General features: G+C 40.4%; 1 protein-coding gene across 1 annotated transcript in view; it reads left to right on the top strand.

The window, feature by feature from the left end:
- LOC148372793 (protein S100-A13) overlaps positions 1-22,632 on the top strand; it is a 34,944-nt gene extending 12,312 nt beyond the window's left edge. The window contains exons 2-3 of the mRNA XM_088328112.1: positions 11,259-11,380; positions 22,332-22,632. Coding sequence (XP_088184238.1) covers positions 11,261-11,380; positions 22,332-22,487 — 276 coding nt within the window. The 5' untranslated portion in view covers positions 11,259-11,260 and the 3' untranslated portion in view covers positions 22,488-22,632. The remainder of the gene's footprint in view (positions 1-11,258; positions 11,381-22,331) is intronic.
- Positions 22,633-23,225: the final 593 nt, after the last annotated feature.

The following is a 23,225-nucleotide window of genomic DNA, read 5'->3' as shown; positions in this document are numbered from 1 at the left end:
TGTGCAAACGATCACTGCTTTTATGAAACGATTTAATAGAATTTCACGTTGTTACGCATTCCACGGATTTATGATTAACTCCAATTTTTGTCTGGAACCAGAACAGGATCAGGACCCAAACGCGTGACGTTCTCACATAAGCCTTTTGTTTTATGGGAAATGGGGAGCCATGGACGTTAGGCAGCGGTCTGGCGTGGAAAGACAGGAAGCCAGAGACCGACGAGATCGATTCCAATTGCCAGAGTGGATATCGGACAGATGGGGTTGATACCAGACAGGATGGGAAAGAGAGGATAGATAATGAATCAGGATATCGAAAATAAACGGACAAACTTGACGGGAACGAAATCTGTAGAAAATAATTAGCAGGACAAAAATAGACAGAAACTAAACTGAAAACCGATATTAAACAGGGCAAAATAATCTGGAACAATACCGTACAGGAAATACCAACAGGGACAGGACCGAGACGAAACCCACGTCTTGCGGGGCAGAAGTTTGTGGACGGGCTGAAAAAGTAAAAGAGAGCGCACTGAGCTTAAAAAGACGGAAAGCCAATCTGTTAATGAGCCGCAGCTGGCGCCACACGGGCGGGGCCAATTGGGCGCCATGGCAACCATGACAATTTTGTGGACTCGTTCAAGGTCACTGTTTCGCATTGTTACCATTTGCAAAAGGGTTGTCAAAATTCTCGTTTTTTTTTAACCTGTATTTCCCTTTTTGAAGTAGCGTAAACAATAAAAGCAAAACTCTTGAATATTGCAGAGTTTGTATGTTCTCATGATGTGGTTTTGAAGACTGGTAGGAAAAATAGACTGTTTACGAAATTGGAACAAAACCGTTTGACACTATTACAGTCTTCTTGTGATCTAGTTTGACGGCGTACTTGTGAGAAGTAAATGAAAAAAATGTGAAGTCTACGGCAGGGAGCTTAATATGAGATGTCTTATAAAAATTTTAAATATTGTTTTTATTAAGTATTTGTTTACAATGCCCTAATGAGTTCAAAGAGCCTTTACATATTTATATATTCTGTCAGTCCGTCAACGAACCTTTGCCCCGCAAGATGTGTTTCCTGCCTGCATTTCCTGTCCGGTATCATTCCCGTCTATTTTTGTCCTGTTTATTATTCTCTCCAATTTTCGTTCCCGTCTGGTTTGTCCTGTTTTTTGACGTCCTGTTTTTATATCAATCCTGTCATTTCACGCCGGACGGCTGCCCGACGTGCATGACTCCACATTTCCCGTAAAATAAAAGGCTTGTGTGAGAAACGTCATGCATTTGGGTTCTCGTCCTATTCCGGTTCATGACAATATTCTATATTTTCACCGCGCCTATCTGCTCTTATCTCACTTTTAGCACTTTTATCTTTGCAAGACAAGATCAAACAATATCCAACTATTCACTTGTTCAAATTTAAATACAAAAAAAACATTCCTAGCGGAATACAGAGATGAAGAAAATGGGGTATGAGTGATACGAGAGATTGGGAATAGTGCGTCTAGAACTACGGTTAACTTTGTTGTCATTGTTGCTATTGTTATTTTATAACTGTTATTATTAATAGTATTAAAATTGTTGTTATATAATTGGTGTGTTTAATAGGGAAGATGAATGGTAGGGAATATAAGCATTTGCTTCTGACTACCCCTTTTTGAACATATTATGTAATATTATTTTGTTGTTGACTCATTGTTTTTGTTCTGTTTTTATTTTAATGTTCGAATAAAGTTATCATTCATTCATTCATTCATTCATTCATTCATTCATTCATTCATTTATTCATTCTCAGCCACGAAGCATACTAGGCTAGCGGAAAGGAGAAGGGGAGTGACTTCACGCTCCTTCTCGTTGTGTTCATTCATGCTAGGAAGAAAATGGTGAAAGTAAGAACAGGAGTGTTTCGAATACAGTCCCAATGCCAACTTTCACCCCCAAAAAGATGGGGGGGAGGGTTTATTAGAGTAGCTTGACACAGGCTGCAATGATGATTTCAGTGGGAATATGGCGTCAACAAATATAACTTTTTCATATTGTGGACGACACCCTCTATCCATTTTCTGCACCACTTATCCTCAGGAGGGTACAGGGGCTCATCTCAGGGGTGTTTGGGTCGTAAACACTCATTCATACACACTCATTCATACCGAGGGACAATTTTGGAGTCACAAATCAACTTGCCATGCATGTTTTTTTGGTATGTGGGAGGAAACTGGAGTGCTTTGAGGAAACCCACACAGGAAGGAGGAGAACATGCAAACCGCACCGTGGGGCTGTGCAACCAACTACCCAGCTGTCGTGCCGTCCTAAATATACCCATTCAATATGGTTTTTTTACGGCACAGCCTCAATTGCCTCACCTGATAGCACATCAATGAGCAGGGTTTGGGTTACTTTAACTGGATTACTTTCAATTACTTTTGGATTACTCCGATACCAAATATGCTAATGAAAGACAAAAGAAACTAAGTATGAATAAAATGATGACTCACAACACGTGGTAAGCTTTCTCTCCTGGCTTTGATCTCTTTGATCTCCGGCAAAACTAACTCAAAATGCCTGCACAAAATGTAGTCATTTTATTCATATTTAGTTTCTTTTGTCTTTTATTAGCATATTTGGTACTGGAGTAATCCAAAAGTAATTGAAAGTAATCCAGTTAAAGTAACCCTACCCAACCCTGTCAATGAGTGGCATGCATAAAATTAGCAGTCCCATTCATGTTTTTCGAATCACGGCCATGACTTCATCGTTCTGAATTCGAACATTGCATTGGAACAATCTATCAGTACAGTCTTCGTCTGTTTAAAACTCTTATACTTAGTTTCAAAACACTGGGGAAAATTTGCCCAATAAAAACAACAACTTGTCAGGACCAGAACGAAGACAGGACCCACTTGCGTGTGTTTCTCTTAGTTTTATTAGGAAGAAGGGAAAGGATAGGATACACGATCCGTAGAAGTGTAATTTTCGTGGCGAGCGATGGCAGTGTCGAGAGCCGGAAAAAACAGATCGGTGGCCGGGACGGGGGAGCAAAAACGTCAAGTTCAGAAAATGGGTCGGAGCCGGGAATCAAACAGGAATCCGAACAGGAAAGAGTCAGGGTCGGAAGGCTTGCCTAGCGTAGCTGAGGTTGGTAGACGGACTGACAACGGGTGACAGGAAGACGGGGGTTTGAAAAGAGACAAGCGGCCAATCAGCGTCCGAGGCAGTTGGCGCCAAAGGCGCGGGCACAGGTGCCTTGTATCAGTAACCATGACACAAGTCGAAAACAATCAGTGCATTCGCAAGTTTTATTGTTTTTGTTCATGGCCGCCACCTTCTTCTTCTATGTTGGGTTGTTTTTGGCCCCGCATCGTTTTTGACACTTTCATCCCTAACTTTGCGCCTTTATTCATTTTTGTAGGACAGGAAAAGAGCCGGGTGGTTAGCCCCACGGTGCATAGGTCCAGGGTTCAACTCCAGCTACAGGCCTCCCTGTGCGGAGTTTGCATGATCTGCCCATGCCTGCCTGGTGTTATTAAATATTAATATTGTTATTAAATTAAATATCTAAATATGCCGTTTACCAAATTGTTCGAATTAGTTATCTGACTCCATTAACCAAACACACCCTACATTCACCCAACAATTTATGCGCGCTCGTTTTTTGATGGAAAAGATGAACAGGAAAGCCGACATTTTCACACGGGGGCAGGTTTAATTTCATTAACAATTTAACTAAGTGTACTCCATCGAAAACAGACGAATTAGTGTCGTTGGAGTCTCTGGGAAGCCCTCTTCTGAAGTCCTTTAGCTCTCTACTCATTGGCCATCCTCTTCCCGCACAATGGCGTGCCGACTCCTCCCATGGGCGCGCCAACGAAGCCCCCTGGGCTCCACCATCTCGGAGAAGAGCTGGAACACTCAAAACAACACCGAGCGTTTCTACGTCATCAGGGCCTTGTTCTCAAAACAACGCCTGCCGTCCTCAGTCAGAGTCCTGTTATCAAAATTCCCTAGTCAAAATATTCTGCATTTGGAACAGCGTGACCTGTCATTGAACTAAAGCCCAGTCAGTGAATACCTTGCATTAAACTTGATAAATGTTACTTGTATTCAATCGTATAAAATCCTTTATAGTCAAATGTATAAAATCCTTCACTGGGTTTCTTCCAAGCACTCCGTTTTCCTTCGACTATCCAAAAACATTTGTGACTCAAAATTGTCCCTAGGTGTGAGTAAGTGAGTGACTTGTCTGGGCTAGGAACCAGTTCATGGTGTCCTGTACACACTGCCTGAATATGGCCAGGATGGGCCCCAGAACCTCTGCAACCCTAGCGAGGAAAAGCCACGTAGAAAATGGATGGATGGAGGAAAAGACTGACTACAAGTAGAAATAATAAAAATATTGTTTCTGTTTTGCAAAAAAACACGAATGCCTAGTGCAGGGGTGTCAAACTCATTTTAAGAATGGAAGAAGAATGAAAAGGAGAGATGGACAGAAAGAAAGAAAGAAGGAAAGAAAGAAAGAAAGAAAGAAAAACGAAACAACAAAATAAAGAAAAAGAGAAAGAAAGAAAGAAAGAAAGACTAGTAGATTGAGGAGAAAGAAAAAGAGAGAAAGAAATACAAGAAAGAGAGGGAGATAACAAGAGATTGGGTGGGACAAAGAAAGAGAGAAAGGGAGAGAGAGGGATGAAAGAGAGCGAGAGATAGAGAATGTTTAACAAAAGAGATAAAAAGAGAAATAGTGAGACAAGGGGAAAGAAAGAGAGAGAAAAATAAATCCAAACAGAAATAGAAAAAGAGAAAGAGAGAAGGAGAGAAAGAGAGAAGGGGAGAAAGAGGAGGTTGATGCAAGAGAGAGAGAGAGAAAAGACAGAGAAAAGGAAAAAAAAGAAGGAAGAGCCAAAGAAGGTAAAAAGACACAGATAGAGAAAGAGAAGAAGAGGAACAAAGAAAGAAAAAGAGAGACAGAGCGAGTGAAAGAGAGAGAGATAGAAGGTGAGAGAAAAATGGAGGACGAGAGAGATACTGAAAGAGAGAGAGAGAAAGAAAGAAATACAAGTACAGCGTTTGTGAGAGGCGCCTGGCTTTGGCAAAATCAAGTGGACATAGCTCGTTTTTCTCTTGCGCTTCTCTGAGCGTTGTCTCGCGGGCCGGTTTCAATCCCTTAGCGGGCCTGATCCGGCCCGCGGGCCGCCTGTTTGACACCTGTGGCCTAGTGTGAGCCTCTTCGATCATTCCATGCTTATCTCAATAAGCTTGCAGTGTTTGCTAATGGGCGCTGGTCTGTAAATCATGGGGCCCTGTGGCTTAAATATACATAAACACACAATATAAACACAGGAATTTTTACCTTCATCATGTTATTCCAAAGTGTTAGGAACGGGGTGTCGAAATCATTTTCATCGAGGGCCACATCTGCGTCATGGCTGCCCTCAAAGGTCCTGATGTAACTTAATTAAATGCTAATTAAATTGCTATGTAAAATAAATGTAACTTATCCTTCATGTAAAGTGAGTCTAATTCATTAAATATTCAAGTCACGAAAATTTAAATACAGTTATACTATATACGAGTTACTCGAGCTATGTGAAATTCAAGATGCGAGATGTCTTTCTGTCAGGACAGAATTGTCAGAACGGAATCAGAACCCAAATGTGTAGCGTTAACCATAAGTTTATTGCATAGAAAGCCCGCGATCTGGTGCTCGCTGGACGCAATAGGAACTTGATCCGAATAGGGAAGTGGATCTTCCGTAGCGGGACAGAAAAATAGGTCGATAGCCAGGACAGGAGAGCAAAAAACGTGGTCGGGATCAAAAACCGTGGTCGGGATCAAAAACCGTGGTCGGGATCAAAAACCGGTCGTAAGCCGGGACCAGAGAGCAGACGTGGTCGGGATCGAAAACAGGTTGTAGCCGGAGACAAACGGGGAGATGAGTAACGGACAGGTGGAAAAACGGGTGCAAAAACGGGCAGACGCATGCGCACAGTAGCATCAAACCGCTCGCTTCGTTTGCAACAAAAAAAAATGATATTCAGATAGAGGCTACCGCGGCCAACTCGTTTGACTTAAATTTGCCGTTTCGTGATAGTCGGTGTTTACCGGATGGTACCCATAATTGACAGAATTGCGTTTTTCCGTACAGATTTTCTCGTATGTCGTACACGTCTTAAAATGCATAATAAACGTACTTTGTACGGCAAAAACGTACAGTTTGACAGGTATGATAATTACATAAGCTTTCTGGGTCAAGGTTGGGTCACAGGACCACATAAAATAATCTGGCGGGCAACATTTGTTACGCATACCATACGTTTAACATAGGTTAGGGTTATTATAGTACACTGTTAAATAATTCAAAATGATTAATCGCAGGCTTTAAGACAGACGGACTTGTGCGTAGAGGAAGAGTGTCTCAAATGTTGTGTTTACAGTAGGGCGTCTACGAAATACAACCCTTATGAAAATCGGGCCTCGCTTACTAGGTAACACAAGTCAATGCGATCGACCTCTTGTTTTTGACTTCTTAGGATGTGTGTACACTAATGTGTGTATCTGTGTTCTGGGTGTGGGCCAGTGTTGTGTACTCAGTGGAAACTTTGTACTGTGACATGGGAGATATATCTACAGTTGCTAGGCAACCAAAAAGAACAACAAAGATGGCTCCAAGCAGCCAGTCGTCCTTACTGGCTATTTTCAGTCTTTTCCTCCTCTGTTAGTCAGCCATTTTGCATTTCTTCTGTGGAAATCTTGCAGCCAGGCCTCCACCGCAATGCCGGGATAATGATGTGTTCCACATGGGTGATTCAAAGGATACATGGCAGCTGCCTTTAATAAATAGATGACTCTGATTGTGGAGGAGAGTCACTTCTATTTGTTAGTCTAGGGGAAAGAGAGAGGGAGAGAAAGGAGGAAAAAGAGAGAAAGGGTAGAAACAGAGAAGTGGAAAACAGGAGAGAGAAAAGGAAAAAAGGAAGAGAGAGCAAAAGAAAGTAAAAAGACACAAAGAGAGAAAGAGACAAAGAGGAACAAAGAAAAAGAAAAGGAGAGACATGAGCAATGTTCCCTGTAATTTTCCAGGGGTCTGAGCGTTCACACAAAGTCGGTGAGCAACGCTTGAAACAACAGTGAGCAACAGCAATTCCAAGTGTGGCAACTGAATCATTATCAAACATGTCCAAAACTTGACATCGAGTTACATTTTGCTGAGTTTCCGGCAATGCAAAATTATTTCTCTTTTGAATGAATTGACTCATGTAACTATTGCAAAGGTTGTACGGCCTACGAACGTCGCTTGTTCTTACAATTCTTTCACAAGATATCCATTTCTTTTTATTTCGTGACATATTTTGTCACATAATATTAACATTTTTGGGGGCTTATTTAGTCGGTTGTAAGATACAGAACTGTACTTAATAAGTACAATGTTGGCAACAAGATTCACTTGATATAATTGGAAATTATTTGAATGCAACACAAACTTTTTCTTCTTTTTTCCGTGTTTTTTTCTACTTTTTTTTAAAATTCCTTTAAAAAAAAATCTCATTGTGTTTATTTTTTCCGAGCTGTTCCTTTTTTTCTTTTAGTTCTCTATTTACTTTTTTCCTACATTTCTTTCTTTTCTTTTATTCTGTTTTTTTTTTTCTAAATTTTTCCTTCTTTTTTTTCTCTTCCTTTTGTTTCTTTTTTTCTCAGCTTTTCCCTACTTTTTCGTTTTGGTATTTTTTTCCTTTTTGTTCTATTCCCCCCTTCCTTTAAGTCATTTTGTGCATAATTTTACATAATATTTTGTCATGTTGGGATTAAAGAAGCAAAAACAACCCGAAGAGCCGTTTAGGACCCGAAAGAGCCGGTTCCTTTTAGTGAGCCGAGCCGAAGAAGCCGGTTCCCCGACAAACTCTACTAACTTTACTTAACTTCGTTCTCCTTCGACTCGACTTCAAAATACCGCATTTAGGACACAACGTCAGGGGAACCCTTGTATTTTTACCTTCATGCACTGTAACTTTGACTTGAGTCGCTTCTTAATTAGTCATTTTGAGCCCTTATTTTTGTGCGCTGGCTAGATTTTCTTGTGCGATGAGGATGTGCGAGCAGTGCGCAATTGCGCACACGCGCAGCTTAGAGGGAACACTGGACATGAGTGAAGGATAGATAGATAGTGAGAGAAAAAGAGAGAGAGAAAGAAAGAGAGAAGGAAAGAAATACAACTACAGCGTCTTTGTGAGAGGCACCTGTCTTTGCCAACATCAAGTGGATATATTTCAATCCGCAGCTCGTTTTTCTCTTGCGCTTCCCTCAGCGTTATCTCGCGGGCCGGATTCAATCCCTTAGCGGGCCTAGTCCGGCCCACGGGCCGCCTATTTGACATCCCTGGTTTATATAAATAACACAAAAAAAATCAGTATCTATTCTTAAAATCAATCTGCATTTTAGATTACATAACATTAAGTCACAATACCAACCGTATAAAATTAACGGCTATAATGGGAAGTTATATAATCAAAATGCTCAAAGACAAATGGAATTTCAAATCGAATGCCGTGTGTTGCACATATTCTGCCTAGCAACCAATCTAAAAGAATAAGGGAAGAATATAAATCCTGTTCATGCCCATTGTTATTACTGTAGCTTGCTAAAAATGACAGTAAGGCAGACAGCTACTGCTTCAACATACTTGCTGTTTATTATTTTTATTTTTTGACCTCCTTATGAAAGTTTTTATCCCTTTCTTGAGCACGAATGTGCAATGGAGTGTGTTAGCAGGCGTACAGTAGCGAGTAATCCGAGCCAGATGCGCCCCGAAGGCATCCCGGAGGATCAAATGTCCCCCGTCAAAGATCAGCGACCCCATTGTGCTCATTTAAACCCCCACACTCTGCTTCTTCTTTCATCATTTACACTACTTGATTTGCAAAAAATGCATTTTACTTTACCCAAAAAGAACACAGTTTGTCAAAAACTATCATTGACAGCAACGGGAATCGAACCCGTGTCACGGCGCTCACAGCTGAATTGTAACCACTGGACAACCAGTTATACAGTTAATTTCTGAAAAGGCAGGAGGTTTTATTTCATTATCACAGTATTTTGATTGGGGCAGCACGGCGGCGCAGTGGCCAGGGCGTTTGCGGCACAGTTCTGAGGTCTTGAGATCGAACCTCGTGTGTGGAGTTTGCATGTTCTCCCCGTGTTTGCATTGGTTTTCTCCAGGCACTCCTGTTTCCTCCCACATTCCAAAATTATGCATGTCAGGTTAATTGGCCGGTCCAAATTGTCCCTAATGAGTGATCAAATTGTCTGTCCCTGTGTACCCTGCGACTGGCTGGCAACCAGTTGAGGGTGTCCCCTGCCCACTGCCCGGAGTTAGCTGGGATGTGCTCCAGCACCCCCGCGACCCTACTGAGGATAAGCGGTGCAGATAATGGATGGGTGGATGGACTATTTTGACGTTCCCAGAGACGAATGTCAATTTGGTTTTGCAGGACACATGTTGCAATGACAATAAATATGTCATGATTCGGGTCGGGAAGCAGGAAGTAGGAACTCATTTGCGTAGACGTCCTCACACTTTAATTGAGAAAGAAAAGTTGTCCAAAACACAAACGGACCAGACCAAAAAACAAAACGGGTCAAACACAGGCAAAACTATAAACTAGGCATTTCCAGAACTAAACAGAACTTGCAGGAATCTCTCAGAATGTTACACTGGAGTGCAACAAAGTCCAACAAGCACAACAAGAATAACCATGCATAAACAAGTTTTCAACTGGCAAAGCGCAGTTCAAAAGAACGCATTTAAGTACCCACAGGAGAAATCAGAAAATGCGAGTCAGCCTGTGTCAAGGGGCGGTGCCAGCTGGGCGCCATGGCAACTGTCCAGAACCTGACAAAATATCTCATCTCATCTCATCAGCTGCACTGCTTATCCTCAGTAGGGTCGCGGGGGTGCTGGAGCCCATCCCAGCAATCATCGGGCAGTGGGCAGGGGACACCCAGAACTGGTTACCAGCCAATCGCAGGGCACACGGGGACAGACAACTCACTCGCTCAATCACACCTAGGGACAATTTGGACCGGCCAATTCACCTGAAATGCATGTCTTTGGAATGTGGGAGGAACCCGGAGTGCCCGGAGGAAACCCACGCAAGCACGGGGAGAACATACAAACTCCGCACAGTAAGGCCGGGAGCTGGATTTGAACCCACGCAGGAGGTTCCCACGACCTCAGAACTGTGCCGCACACGCGCTAACCACTGCCCCGCCGTGCTGCCCCTGACAAAATAAGTCTTTTATAAATCTCAGACTAGAAATTTAGAAGAGAATTCATTGTCATTGTAATAAGTAAAATGCACACAGAATTATCATTCGTTTCTGGTACCATGACTAAAAATAGTGTGTCATCTTGAATTTCATCCATTCTGTTGGTGGTCGAGTGTATAGGATTCGGTGGTGCACGTCATTCACAATATATATATATATATATATATATATATAGAATGTTTTTTACATTAGAATTAGAATTTTTTGTTGAATATTTAATGTTGTTTCTTAGATAAAAGAAAAATGTAAAAATAATAGCGTTATCTTGCAGATGGTGGGAAATAGTGTCAGGACCAGAACGGAGTCACGACCCAATTGCGTTACGTTTACAAGTTTTATTGGTTGTTTGGCTTCGAGGTATCACTGTTCAAATATTTCTGTATGCATTGAAGTATTTGATTATATGATTTATGTTATTCTGAGGGTAGCACGGCGGCGCAGTGGTTAGCGCATGTGTGGCACAGTTCATGTCTTGGGAACCTCCTGCGTTCAAATCCAGCTCCAGACTTCCTGTGCGGAGTTTGTATGTTCTCCCCGTGCTTGCGTGGGTTTCCTCCCGGCACTCCGGTTTCCTCCCACATTCCAAAAAACATGCATTTCAGGTGAATTGGCCGGTCCAAATTGTCCCTAGGTGTGAATGAGCGAGTGAGTTGTCTGTCCCTGTGTGCCCTGCGATTGGCTGGCAACCAGTTCAGGGTGTCCCCTGCCCACTGCCCGATGATTGCTGGGATGGGCTCCAGCACCCCCGCGACCCTACTGAAGATAAGAGGTGTAGCTAATGAGATGAGATGAGGTGTTATTCTGTGAAATGTATTTTGGATTACCTGAAGAATCATCAACAATCAGGACTAATTTAATTCATTTTAAAAACATGTTGGTTACTGATGTTTCTCAAATGGACACTGGTATTTATTCCCATGAATATGTTTTTTATTTCTCTGCAGACATGGAGTCCGCCATCAAGACCTTAGTCACCACATTTCTTAGTTCCAGCAGGGGCAAGGATAACATGGACGGGAAGTCCTTCCAGAAGATGGTCAAGAAGCACCTTGGTGGTGTCATGGAGGTAAAGACATTTTGATCTTGGGTCAGATCATAAACCTTAATAACTATTGATAAAGTATAACTTTTGGATCCCGGCTGAAAATCAAATACAGTGGAACCTCGGTTTTCGAACGCCTCCCAGTTCGAACAAAAATTTAGAGAAATTCTTGCTTCGCTGTTCGGTCAAAAAATCGTAGTTCGAACGCTAGGGTGCGATGCTGAGTGTTTTAGCCCCTAATTATGCCTCCAAAGAAAGTCAGTGCAAGCAGCAAAGTTGCTACAGGTGAAAAAAGAAAAGTAGTGCGTACAACTATTGCATTTAAGAAAGAAATAATTGCCAAATATGAAGGAGGTGTGCGAGCGCCTTCTGCTGACCACCACAAAGGTAAGAAATCCTATTCATAAGATTACGATAACGCGAACGTAGGATTAGCCTGGGTTAGCTTTATGTGGGTGTTGGAACGGAGCCCAACTTTCAGGGTGTTGGAACGGAGCCCCCTTTCCAATGAACCGCTCACCACTTGTTGTGGAGACCCGGGTGCTAAATGACTTGTAAACGACCTGATTTTTTTCTTTTTTACACGTTCTTGTTAGCGTAATCTTTCGTACAGAAGATTACGATAACGCGAACGTGCGATTAGCCTGGGTTAGCTTTATGTTTACGTTAAACGTTCGTGGTAAACATACAGGGTGTTGGAACGGATTAAAACGATTTACATTATTTTTAATGGGAAAAATGATTTCGGTGATCGAACAAATCGGTTTTCGAACAGGGTTCTGGAACAGATTATGGTCGAGAACCGAGGTTCCACTGTATCAGTTTGTGTGCATTCATTCCTGGTAATTAATTCTGGTGTATGCATCCCTGACTTGAGCCCTTGAGCAAGACAGCAGGGCTGTGAATCGTTATAGTGAAACTGAATTAAAAAAACGAAAGGGACCGAAACACGTTACTAAAAATAAACTACATAAAAACTCCAAAATCCTTTTGTTTCATTCAGAAGCTTGCCTACGAAAGATCAAATAGATGGTTTATTTTAGGTATATTCACAACAACCCTTTTTCTAATCCACAGCAATTCTCAACCACAACATCAACAATTAAAATAGTACAGGATGGAGGTGTGAAATTATATCTTCTTGTAGCCTCTGTTGGCTGAAATTGATCTCAGTGGGGTTTCTTTGGACCGTGACAATGAGGCGTTCTAAAGCAGCCATGCATGGCCTCAGATCCTAAACCAGCAGCCTCTCAAAAAGGAAATTAAAGAAATACTTAAATTACCATAAATCCTCTTTTTGCAAATAATCCTCATTGCGGAATTTATTAAATTATTGAAACATCTTGCAATAAATATGGGGTGCTCACACACATTTCATAAAAGTGACAAATTAGAATGATAGCACCTATGGTGGGTTATTTATTGAAATCAATATGTATTGTCAGGACCAGAACGGAAACAGGACCCAATTGCGTGACGTTTACCACAAGTTTTATTGAAGGAAAGAGGAAGCGCTGCGCCCACGATCCGGTGTTCGCTGGACGTGTAAAGCAAGTCGCTCTCGTACTCGGATTGTGATCCGAACACGGAAGTGGATCTTCCGTAGCGAGCGATGGCAGTGTCGGGAACAGGAGAGCAAAAATGTGGGTGGGGTCGGAAGCGAGTCGGAAGCCAGAATAGGAGAAAAGACGTGGTCAGGGACAAAAAGGGGTCGAAAACCGGGACGGCAGAGTAGACGTGGTCAGGATCAAAACGGGTTGAAGCTGGGGGACAGACGGGAGCAAAAAACGGGACAAGTGGGAGTCAGGGTCAAAAAAAGCTTGCCTAGTATTCACTGAGTTCCGCAGACGGACTGACAACAGGGGACAGACAGGACTGGGTTCAAATACTGTAGTGACAGGGAACCAATCAGAACCCACGAAAGTTGGCGCCAAATGAGCGGGCACAGCTGAGTCACATCAGTAATCATGACATGTATCCCAGACCTGATTGGACACTTGCAAGCAGAATTGAGTTCAAGGGACACTGTGTAATATTTGGCCACTAGAGGTGGCTGTATTGTATAAAACCAGTGCTACAAAGTACAAGGAAGAATACAAACTACAGTGACTGAAAGTGAACAAACTGCACCATTTGTCTCCTCAATTTTCCGCTCGACCTTTGACAAGGTTTTTGGGGGTACCGGTAGCAGCAAGATGTTGGATAATCATGTCAGCGCGCTTTAAATGAGATTTATATTATGTAAAAAACAACAAAACAACTTTCTGGACCTACAAGTATTTAAAAGAAAAATGCATGTTTAGAATAAAGTAATGTATTATTGCCTATTATTCTAATCAATTGTTTTTATAAAGAAGGAAGTTTTTTTTGTAATCCCAGGGAGGGGCTAAATAATACGCAATGTCCCTTTAGGTCACAGGTGTCAAACAGGCGGCCCGCGGGCCAGATCAGGCCCGCTAAGGGATTGAATCCGGCCCGTGAAACAACACTCAGAGAAGCGCAAGAGAAAAACAAGCTGCAGGTTGAAATATGTCAACTTGATGTTGCCAAAGCCAGGTGTCTCTCACAAAGACACTGTACTTGTATTTATTACTCTCTCTCTCTCTCTCTCTCTCTCTCTCTCTCTCTCTCTCTCTCTCTCTCTCTCTCTCTCTTTTCCACCCCTTTTCTCCCTCTCTGTCTCTTCCACTCTTATGTCTCTCCTTTTCTCTTCATTTGTTGCTCTTTGTCTCTTTCTCTCTGTCTTTTAACCTCTTTTGCTTTAACTTCCTTTTTCCTTCTCTCTCTTTTCTCTTTCTCTCTTCCTACCCTTTGCGCATTCTTTTCTCTTTTCTCTCCTTCTGTCTTTCTTTTTCTTTTTGGATTTCTTTCTTCCTCTCCCTTTCTTTTCCCCCTCTCTCACGACTTTTTATCTTTTGTTTCTCACGCTCTCTTGCTCTCTCTCTTTTTCTTTCTTTGTCCCGCCCTCTCTCCTTTTCCCTCCCTCTTTCTCTTATTTCTTTATCTCTCTTTTTCTTTCTCTTTAATCTACTAGTCCGGCCCCCGACAGAATGTTTGTTCTATTGTGTGGCCCCCGAGTTCAAATGAGTTTGACACCCCTGCTTTAGGTTGTCAGATTTGCTTGTCTTTCTGAGCTTAATTTTGGTTTTTGATTATTTTTATTATTAAAATTTCTTTGGGTGGGGCAGCACGGCGACGCAGTGGTTAGCGCGTGTGTGGCACAGTTCTGAGGTCATGAGTTTGCATGTTCTCCCCGTGCTTGCGTGGGTTTCCTCCGGGCACTCCGGTTTCCTACCACATTCCAAAAACATGCATTTCAGGTTAATTGGCCGGTCCAAATTGTACCTAAGTGCGAATGAGCGAGCGAATTGTCTGTCCCTGTGTGCCCTGCGACTGGTTGGCAACCAGTTCAGGGAGTCCCCTGCCGATGGTTTCAAAAAATAAAATGACCAGCAAAACCAAGACTTTAGGTACCCCGTATACTTGAATATAAGCGTGCAATGCTTACAAGTGACCCCCTAAAACTGCTTTAACATAGCCATATACTAAAATAAATTGTAATTATTAACAAAACTTGTGCCTAAACATCAATAATTATTTAATAATGTCGTTAATAAAAATTGATATACTGGTAAAAGACAAAAAATATGAAACTTTTTTTTTTTTTTAACTTTTTATTTCTCACACCAATTTTGACAGAGGTTTGATTCCTCCATCATACATCAACACAAAATATATACACTTGACACACTCATAAATAACAGAAGAAACAACAAAGAAGAAAAAAAATACTATTAATAGAAAGGAAGAATAAATATTCATACAATACATCCATACAAAAAGAAACATATATATATATATATATATATATATATATATATATATATATATATATATATACACATATATAAAATAATAAATCAAAATATACACCCAAAAAAAAAAAAAAAAAAAAAAACACATAATAAATAGGGGGAGGTGTTTAGACATCAAGTAAAATTTGTGTGATAGGCTTCCATCTTTTCTCAAATTGGTCAAGTTTCAGTTGAAGTTTTGCAGTGATTTTTTCCATAATGTACATTTGCTTTAATTTGTCTCTCCATTGTTTTATGTCAGGAGGTTGTGGTTTCAGCCAGGACACTGTGATCATTTTCTTTGCTACCAGAAGCATTACCCTTAGTATATATTTCTGTTGACCAGATAGTAATTCTTCTGGCAAAATTCCTATTACGTAAGCCTTTGGGTCCAACCGCAACTCCCAGCCCGTGATTAATTTTATTTCTCTCTGGATACTTCTCCAAAAATTTAATATTACAGGGCAATTCCAGAAAATATGCGTAAAGTCACCGACCCCCCCACAGTTACGCCAGCATAGATTTGAGGTATTTTTATATTTTGAAGTGATAGAGGGTGTATAGAAGAATCGCATTTTTACTTTCCATTCAAACTCCCTCCATGTCGGGCTGTTGGTTATTTTGTGTCCCTCTTTCAATGTTTTTTCCCATTCGTTGTCTTTTATCGCTACATTAGTTTCTTGTTCCCATTTTTCCTCAACTGCCATGTCCTCATTACTGAGATCCATTCTCAGGGCTTTATATAGTTTTGATATAACCCCCTTTATTGATTGTCCTTTTGTATACGATATTAATAATTCCTCTACCTTAGTTGGCTCCTTACATATTTTCCCCCATTCCTCGTGTTTCTGGAGGTAATGCCTTAGTTGCAAATATTTGTAAAAATCATTTCTGGGTAGGTCAAACTCTTGTTGGAGTTGTTCGAATGATTTCATTGCCTGTGCTTCCAATACTTGGGTAATCAACATCAGTCCTTTTTGGGCCCATTTTTGAAACCCTACCTCCATACCCCCAGGTTTAAAGTCTGGATTTTTCGCTATTTTGGTAGCCCTATTCACAGATCTTGATATTTTTAATTTTTTTTGTATTGTTGACCAAATTTTAATAGTTCCCTTAATCCATTCATTCTGGATTTTTAATTTCTTCCACCTCGTGACTGATATGTATGGTAACGATTCCACCAGCATATTTGGACAAGATCGTTGCTCCATGTCCACCCATATCGCATCTTTGTCTGTAGTAATCCACAAGATGAGTGCTTTAATTTGAGCTGCCCAATAGTAATATTTAATATTGGGTAGGTCTAGGCCCCCCTTTTCTTTAGGAGCTAACAGGGTTTTGTATTTTATTCTAGGTTTCTTGTTTTGCCAAAGGAATTTTGCTATTAACTTATTTAACATTTTAAATGTGGATGCCGGGATCAGAATTGGAAGGGATTGAAACAGAAATAATAGTCTTGGTAATATGTTCATTCTGATTGTTTCTATCCTGCCGATAAGACTTAAGGGCAAAATTTCCCATTTTTCCAAATCTTTCCTTATTTCTTTTATCAACATTCCATAATTTGCATCAAACAGCTGTGTGGAATGTGGTGTAATGGTCACCCCCAAATATTTAAACCCTTTATTTGTCCATTTAAAATCAAACCTTTCAATCACATCTGTTGGACATTTTCCTGATATCATCATTGCTATTGATTTGCTCTCATTATTTGAATACCCAGCTACTTCTCCATATATTTTAAGGCTCTCCAACAGTGGTGGTATTGATAACGAAGGTTCCTTCAGCATTACCAACAGGTCGTCTGCAAACAATGATATTTTATGTTCTGTTCCTCCTTCATCCAATATCCCCCTTATTTGCTCATTTTGTCTAATTGATTCTGCGAGTGGTTCTATGCTTATTGCAAACAAGAGTGGGCTTAAGCAATCCCCTTGCCGGACTCCTCTTTTGATTTCAAAGAAATCTGAACAGTGACCATTTACTCTAAGACGAGATTTCGGATTTTTATAGATAATTTTCACCCATTCAACAAATATTGGAGGGAAGCCAAAAGCTATAAGTGATTGATGTAAGAAGCTCCATTTCACCCTATCGAAAGCTTTTTGTGCATCCAAGCTCAGTAACATCGAGGGTTGGGTCTTAGATTTTGTGCTCGTAATTATGTTTAGTATCCTCCTAATATTGTTTGCACCCTGCCTTCCCGGAATAAACCCTGTTTGATCATTTCTAATTAATTTCGCTATAAATTTCTGCATTCTTTTTGCCAGTATGCTTGTAAGAATTTTTAGATCATTACAAAGTAAACTAACTGGTCTATAGCTTTCACACAATATTGGGTCTTTTCCTTCTTTGTGCAGGACTGTTATGATGGCTTCCGACCATGATTTGGGGGGATCTCCTTTTGTTAGAGCATAGTTAAATACTTTCTGCAGTACTGGTGTTAATTCTTCCTTAAAGCTTTTGTAGAACACCCCCGGGAATCCATCCGTTCCTGGTGATTTATTTATTTTTAAGTTATTTATTGTATCTTGTATTTCCTGTTTTGTAATGGGGCGAATAATTTCTAATGTATCCCCCCCTGTTAGTGTTGGTAAATGTAGTTTTCCTAAAAAGTTTTGTGCCGTGTAGTTATCTAAGTCATTTTCTGAGTCCTTGTATAATTCTTTATAATAATCTGCAAATGCTTCTGCTATACCTTTGGGTTTTACTAAACATTGTTTAGAGATAGGATGTTTTATTTGTGATATAATTCTATCTGTTTGGGCCTTTTTAAGTTGGAAGGCTAGCAGTCGACTGGCTCTATTGCCCATTTCATAGTATCTCTGGTTCACAAAGCGCAGAGCCCCTTCTGCTTTATTTGTCAAAAGTTCATCTAATTTGCTTCTGGTTGTTTTTAATACCTGTAATCTGGATTCATTTGGTGTTTTTTTATGTTCTTCTTCTAGTTCCTTAATCTTATCCTCCAATTCCTTCTGATTCTTTAAGCGTATTCGTTTCAGCCGGGACGATATTTCTATTAATTTCCCCCTTATTACAGCTTTCCCTCCTTCCCATAATATTGTTGGAGAAACCTCATTGTTGTCATTGATTTGGAAATATTCTTTTATACACCGTTTTATTTCCTGTACTACGTTTTTATCTGAGAGGAGAGATACATTCATCCTCCAATACCGAAAATGGGGTTCATTGTCTAAACTTAATTTCAAAGTAATTGGAGAATGGTCACTTATAGTAATATTCTCTATACCACACTCTACTACTGTATGCATATGTTGTCTTGAAATGTAAAAGTAATCAATTCTCGAGTAGCTGCCATGCGGGTTTGAATAGAAAGTATAGTCTTTAGTTTGGGGATTCTTCTCTCTCCATGGATCTATCAATCCCAATTCTTTAGTTATGTTATTTAACATCCTCGACGTCTTTGTATTTGTTCCATGTACTGAAGGATACTTGTCCACTTTGCAATTCTGTACAGTGTTAAAGTCACCTCCTATAAGTAACATTCCCTTCGCACAGTTGGTTATTACTTTAGCTAATACTTGAAAAAAAGTCCCCTTTTCCTCCACTGGTGCATAAACATTCATTATTGATATTTCCCTACCGGCCATTGACCCTATAATCATTATATATCGCCCCAGATTGTCCTTCACTTCTTTTTCGACTTTAAACGCCACCCCTTTTCCAAGTAAAATTGCTACTCCCCTCCTTTTACCATAGGATGCGTAGAACACCTGGTTCACCCATTCTCTTTTTAGCTTCTTATGTTCAATCTCGGTCAAATGTGTCTCTTGTAATAAGGCTATTGAGCTCTGCAATGTCTTGAGTTGATTCAATATCTTTTTTCTCTTGATGGGGTGGTTTAGCCCATGTACATTATATGAAACAATATTTAGATTGCTCATGCTTTGTATTGAGTCTCACTGATTTTTGAAGCATACAGAAACACTACATTAATTACTAACACCTCCATTGACAAAACAAACCAAATTACTAACAAACATATTGACAAGCACACATAATTTCCCACCAAAAAGAAAAAAAACACACCCAAAAAACAAAAACCCATGTCTTCCAAGAGTCCAATTGGAGAGTTGTGGCTACCCTCCTGGAAATATGCACTCAGTGCGTGAACAACTTTTGTACCGTCGTCCATAGTTATAACTAACTAAATATTTTAAAGTAGCTCTATGCCAATATATATACATACATTGTTTTAATTTAAAGATAACAATTTTACTTGGTATTTTACTTACTTCTAACTTATTGAATTTATAATAGAAAGGGCATATATGGTCCTTACTCTTTCTCCCCAAATCCGAATATGGCTTCGTTTTGCTCCATAGGAGCTTGTAAGTCACCTTCTATGATGGGGGTGTTCCCTTGTCTTCCTCTCGATTCCGGTCACTGTGGTCCAAACGTTCTTTGACAACATCTTTTGCAGTGTCTCCGTGTTGTCCTCTTCCACTTCGATCCCCATTTCTTTTAGCAATGTTGCTGCCTCCATCAGTGTAGAGAATGTTCTTATTCCTGAGTCCAAAAACATCTTCAGCTGGGCGGGATATGGTGATTGTGCCTTTACGTTCTTTTCCTTTAACTTTTTGATAACGTCCCTTACTTGTTTCCTCTTTTTTTGGATTTCTGTGGTGTAATCTTGGTTGAAGTAAACGGTCTTGCCTTCGTACGTTGTCTTCTGCTTCCATGCTTCTTTCATTACGGATTCTTTCACTATGTAGTCGGTGAAACGTACGATAATTGCCCGTGGCAGTGCTTTACCTAGAAACTTGTTCCCCAGTGAGCGGTGTGCCCTCTCAATGCGCACATCCATATGTTCGGTTGTCGGAATGTTCGATTTAATAAAGTTTGTTATGAAGCCGATTGTGTCGTTTCTCTCGGCACCCTCGGGAATCCCATGTATCCTAATGTTGTTCCGTCGTGATCTCGACTCCAAGTCCTCACACTTTGTTGCTAGTTTGGTGGTTTGTTGGAGCAAGGAGACCGTTAATTGCTCTAGTTTTGACGTTCGCTCTTCCGTGTTAGCATGTAGCTCCTCCATGCTTTCCACCCTCCGCTCCAGCAACACAGTGCGCTCCAGAAGTTCTTCGATGCTCTTTTCTAGTCTTGTCATCGCATTCTTGCTCTCCTTTGCTGCTTCAGTGTGTTCTTGCCGTAATTTACGGATTTCGTGGAGGATGGCCGAGTCACGTCCCTCGTCGATCGACGCCATTCCTTCTGCTCCCTCGATCTTTTTCTCCTTAGCGCCCTTTTCCTCGACAAGTTTCCCCTTCTTGACCATGTTTTGTTGAATAATTTGTCTTTAATATGAGTCACAATTTATACCTTTTCTGTCTTTCTCCAAGTAAGTATAACATTACTCTTTAGTGATTTTTGTCAGAGCTACTTTCCTTGCTGCCGTCTACCTCATTGCGCCACCGGAACAACAGCAAAAAATATGAAACTTTTAAGCCATTTAACTGTACCTTCTAACAGCGCTTCACTCATACACCATTTTTGTATTTCGCAGTTGTTTCTTTCCTCGACTCAATTTTTATTTTCACTGTTTTCCACTTTTCCTAACCCATATCACACACTTCCTTGGAACCTATTATTATGGGCATAAAAAAGGAAATAAAAACAACTAAATCATGATAAAATGAAATGTGGTCCCTCTTAAACGCTCCGATTGACTGAACAAGTAGAAAAGATCGAGCAGGGCATTATTGCCATCTACTGTTAAGGAGTGTAATAGACCCTCTGTTTTTTGTTCTTTTTAGCATTATTTTGCCAAGGAAAAGACCGGCAATTGCGCACTGCCCGCACATTCTCAGGGCACAAGAAAATCTATCCAGTGCAATGATCCCTCTAGGCTGCGTGTGTGCGCAATTGCGCACTACCCAGAGCTTTTCTGCGCACAAGAAAATCTAGCCAAGCTCACAAAAATCAGGGCTCGAAATTGCTAATTAAGAAGCGAATTAAGTCAAAGTTACAGCACATGGCATGAAGGTAAAAATACACTGGTTGAGGAGAACGGAGTTGAGTAAAGTCAGTAGAGTTTTTCAAGAACCGGCTTCTTCGGCTCGGCTCACTAAAAAGAACCGGCTCTTTTGGGTCCCAAACGGCTCTTCAGGTTGTTTTTGCTTTTTAATCCCTACACGACCAAATATTATGTAAAATTGTGCACAAAATGACTTAAAGGAAGGGGGGAAAAGAACAAAAAAGAAAATAATAATGAAAAGCCGAGAAAAAAAGAAACAAAAGGAAGAGAAAAAAGAAGGAAAAATTTAGAAAAAAGCCATAAAAAAGAAAAGAAAGAAATGTAGGAAAAAGTAAATAGAGAACAAAAACAAAAAAGTAACAGCTCGGAAAAAATAAACACAATGAGATTTTTTTTTAAAGGAATTAAAAAAAAGGGAAAAAGAAGAAAAGGTTTGTGTTGCATTCAAATAATTTCCAATTATACCAAGTCAATCTTGTTGCCAACATTGTACCTCCACTAAAAATGTGATTAAATACAGTTGTGTATCGTGCAACCGACTAAATAAGCCCCCAAAAATGTTATATTTTGCGACAAAAGATACCAGGCATAAAGAAATGGGAATCTTGTGAAAGAATTGTAAAAACAAATGACGTGTGTAGGCCCTGCAACTTTTGCAATCGTACATGAGTCAATTCATTCAAAAGTGAAAAATAATTTTGCATTGCCGGAAACTCAGCAAAATGTAACGTGATGTCAAGTTTTGGACATGTTTGATAATGATTTAGTTGCCACACTTGGGATTGCTGTTCCTCACTGTTGTTTCAAGCGTTGCTCACCGACTTTGTGTGAACGCTCAGGCCAGTGGAAAATTAGAGGGAACATTGCCGGCAACCCACTGAAAACGGGCCCGCGACCTACCAGTTGAGAAAGACTGTTCTAGAGGGTGTAAATTCAAATCTTTAGAGTTTTTTATGGGTATAAGTACATGTAACTGCACATTTTCAATGTTTAATGAATGAAAACAACCTCAGAGCGTTTGCCGCGTATTTCATTCCATTTCGTTTTAGTAATCCGGGACCCTTTTGATTCCGTGGACAGTGATAAATTTCCCTTCTCTTTCATCTCGTCTTGTGATTCATCTTAGGACGCGAGCAGCTCCGCGGCCGTCAAGGAAATGCAAAACGGCCTGGACGAGAACAAGGACGGAAAGGTCAGCTTCCAAGAATACCTCACTCTCATTGGCTACATCGCCAAATCGGTCAGCGAGAGCAAGTGTCCCAACAACGCGGCGGCGTCGTAGACGGAATCCGTTCGGAGCCCGCCCAGCTTTGTCCTGCTCAACTGCTAACGTCCATCTTGTATTCCAAGTTCCCTCCAAACTAATCACCAGAAAACATTTAAAATGTCTATGTTGCTATTGCGAATAAAGCTTTATACCAAAACCATATTGTTTGTTTTATTATGGCGTGCTTCCACTACGTTTGTAGCAGTCATGCGTGTGAGGTTTCGGTCTGGTGATGACCGGTTAGATTTACAAATAAATAAACCTATATCTTATGTATTATTTTATTGGCAGAGCAAACAAACAGTATAAAATGTAGCATAGACAAAAATGTTTATGGTCTTACCTTAAATGTACATTATGTAATATTTGACCACTAGGTGTCACTTATCGTACAGTGCGACCGTAAACGAGTACTACAAAGAAGAAGAATGAAGAACTAACTATGGAGAGGCCAGTGACCAAACAGGAACTTTTTCCTCGAATTTCAAAGGCTAGCCTTGTTAGCTTAGCCTTGTCGGGATGTTTTTCCCCCATCATTGTAATAATAATAATAATAATAATAATAATACATTCTACTTCAAAGCGCCTTTCATTTGCTGTACACATAGTACCAAGGAAAGCAAAATAATCAAGTTCAGATTCATGTCAAGAAACCACAAGACCAAAGTAAAAGCAGGAAACTGAAGTTGCGATTTCCTGCTGATCTTTACAACGCCTCAAAAACTGAACTGAATCTTTGAGAATTGGCTAATA

Source organism: Urocampus carinirostris, chromosome 2 (assembly GCF_059441175.1).
Source record: "Urocampus carinirostris isolate Australia breed hairy pipefish chromosome 2, RoL_Ucar_1.0, whole genome shotgun sequence".
NCBI classification, from domain to species: Eukaryota; Metazoa; Chordata; class Actinopteri; order Syngnathiformes; family Syngnathidae; genus Urocampus; species Urocampus carinirostris.
The sequence above is the reverse complement of the archived record's forward strand: the minus strand, read 5'-3'. Positions and strand labels throughout refer to the sequence as shown.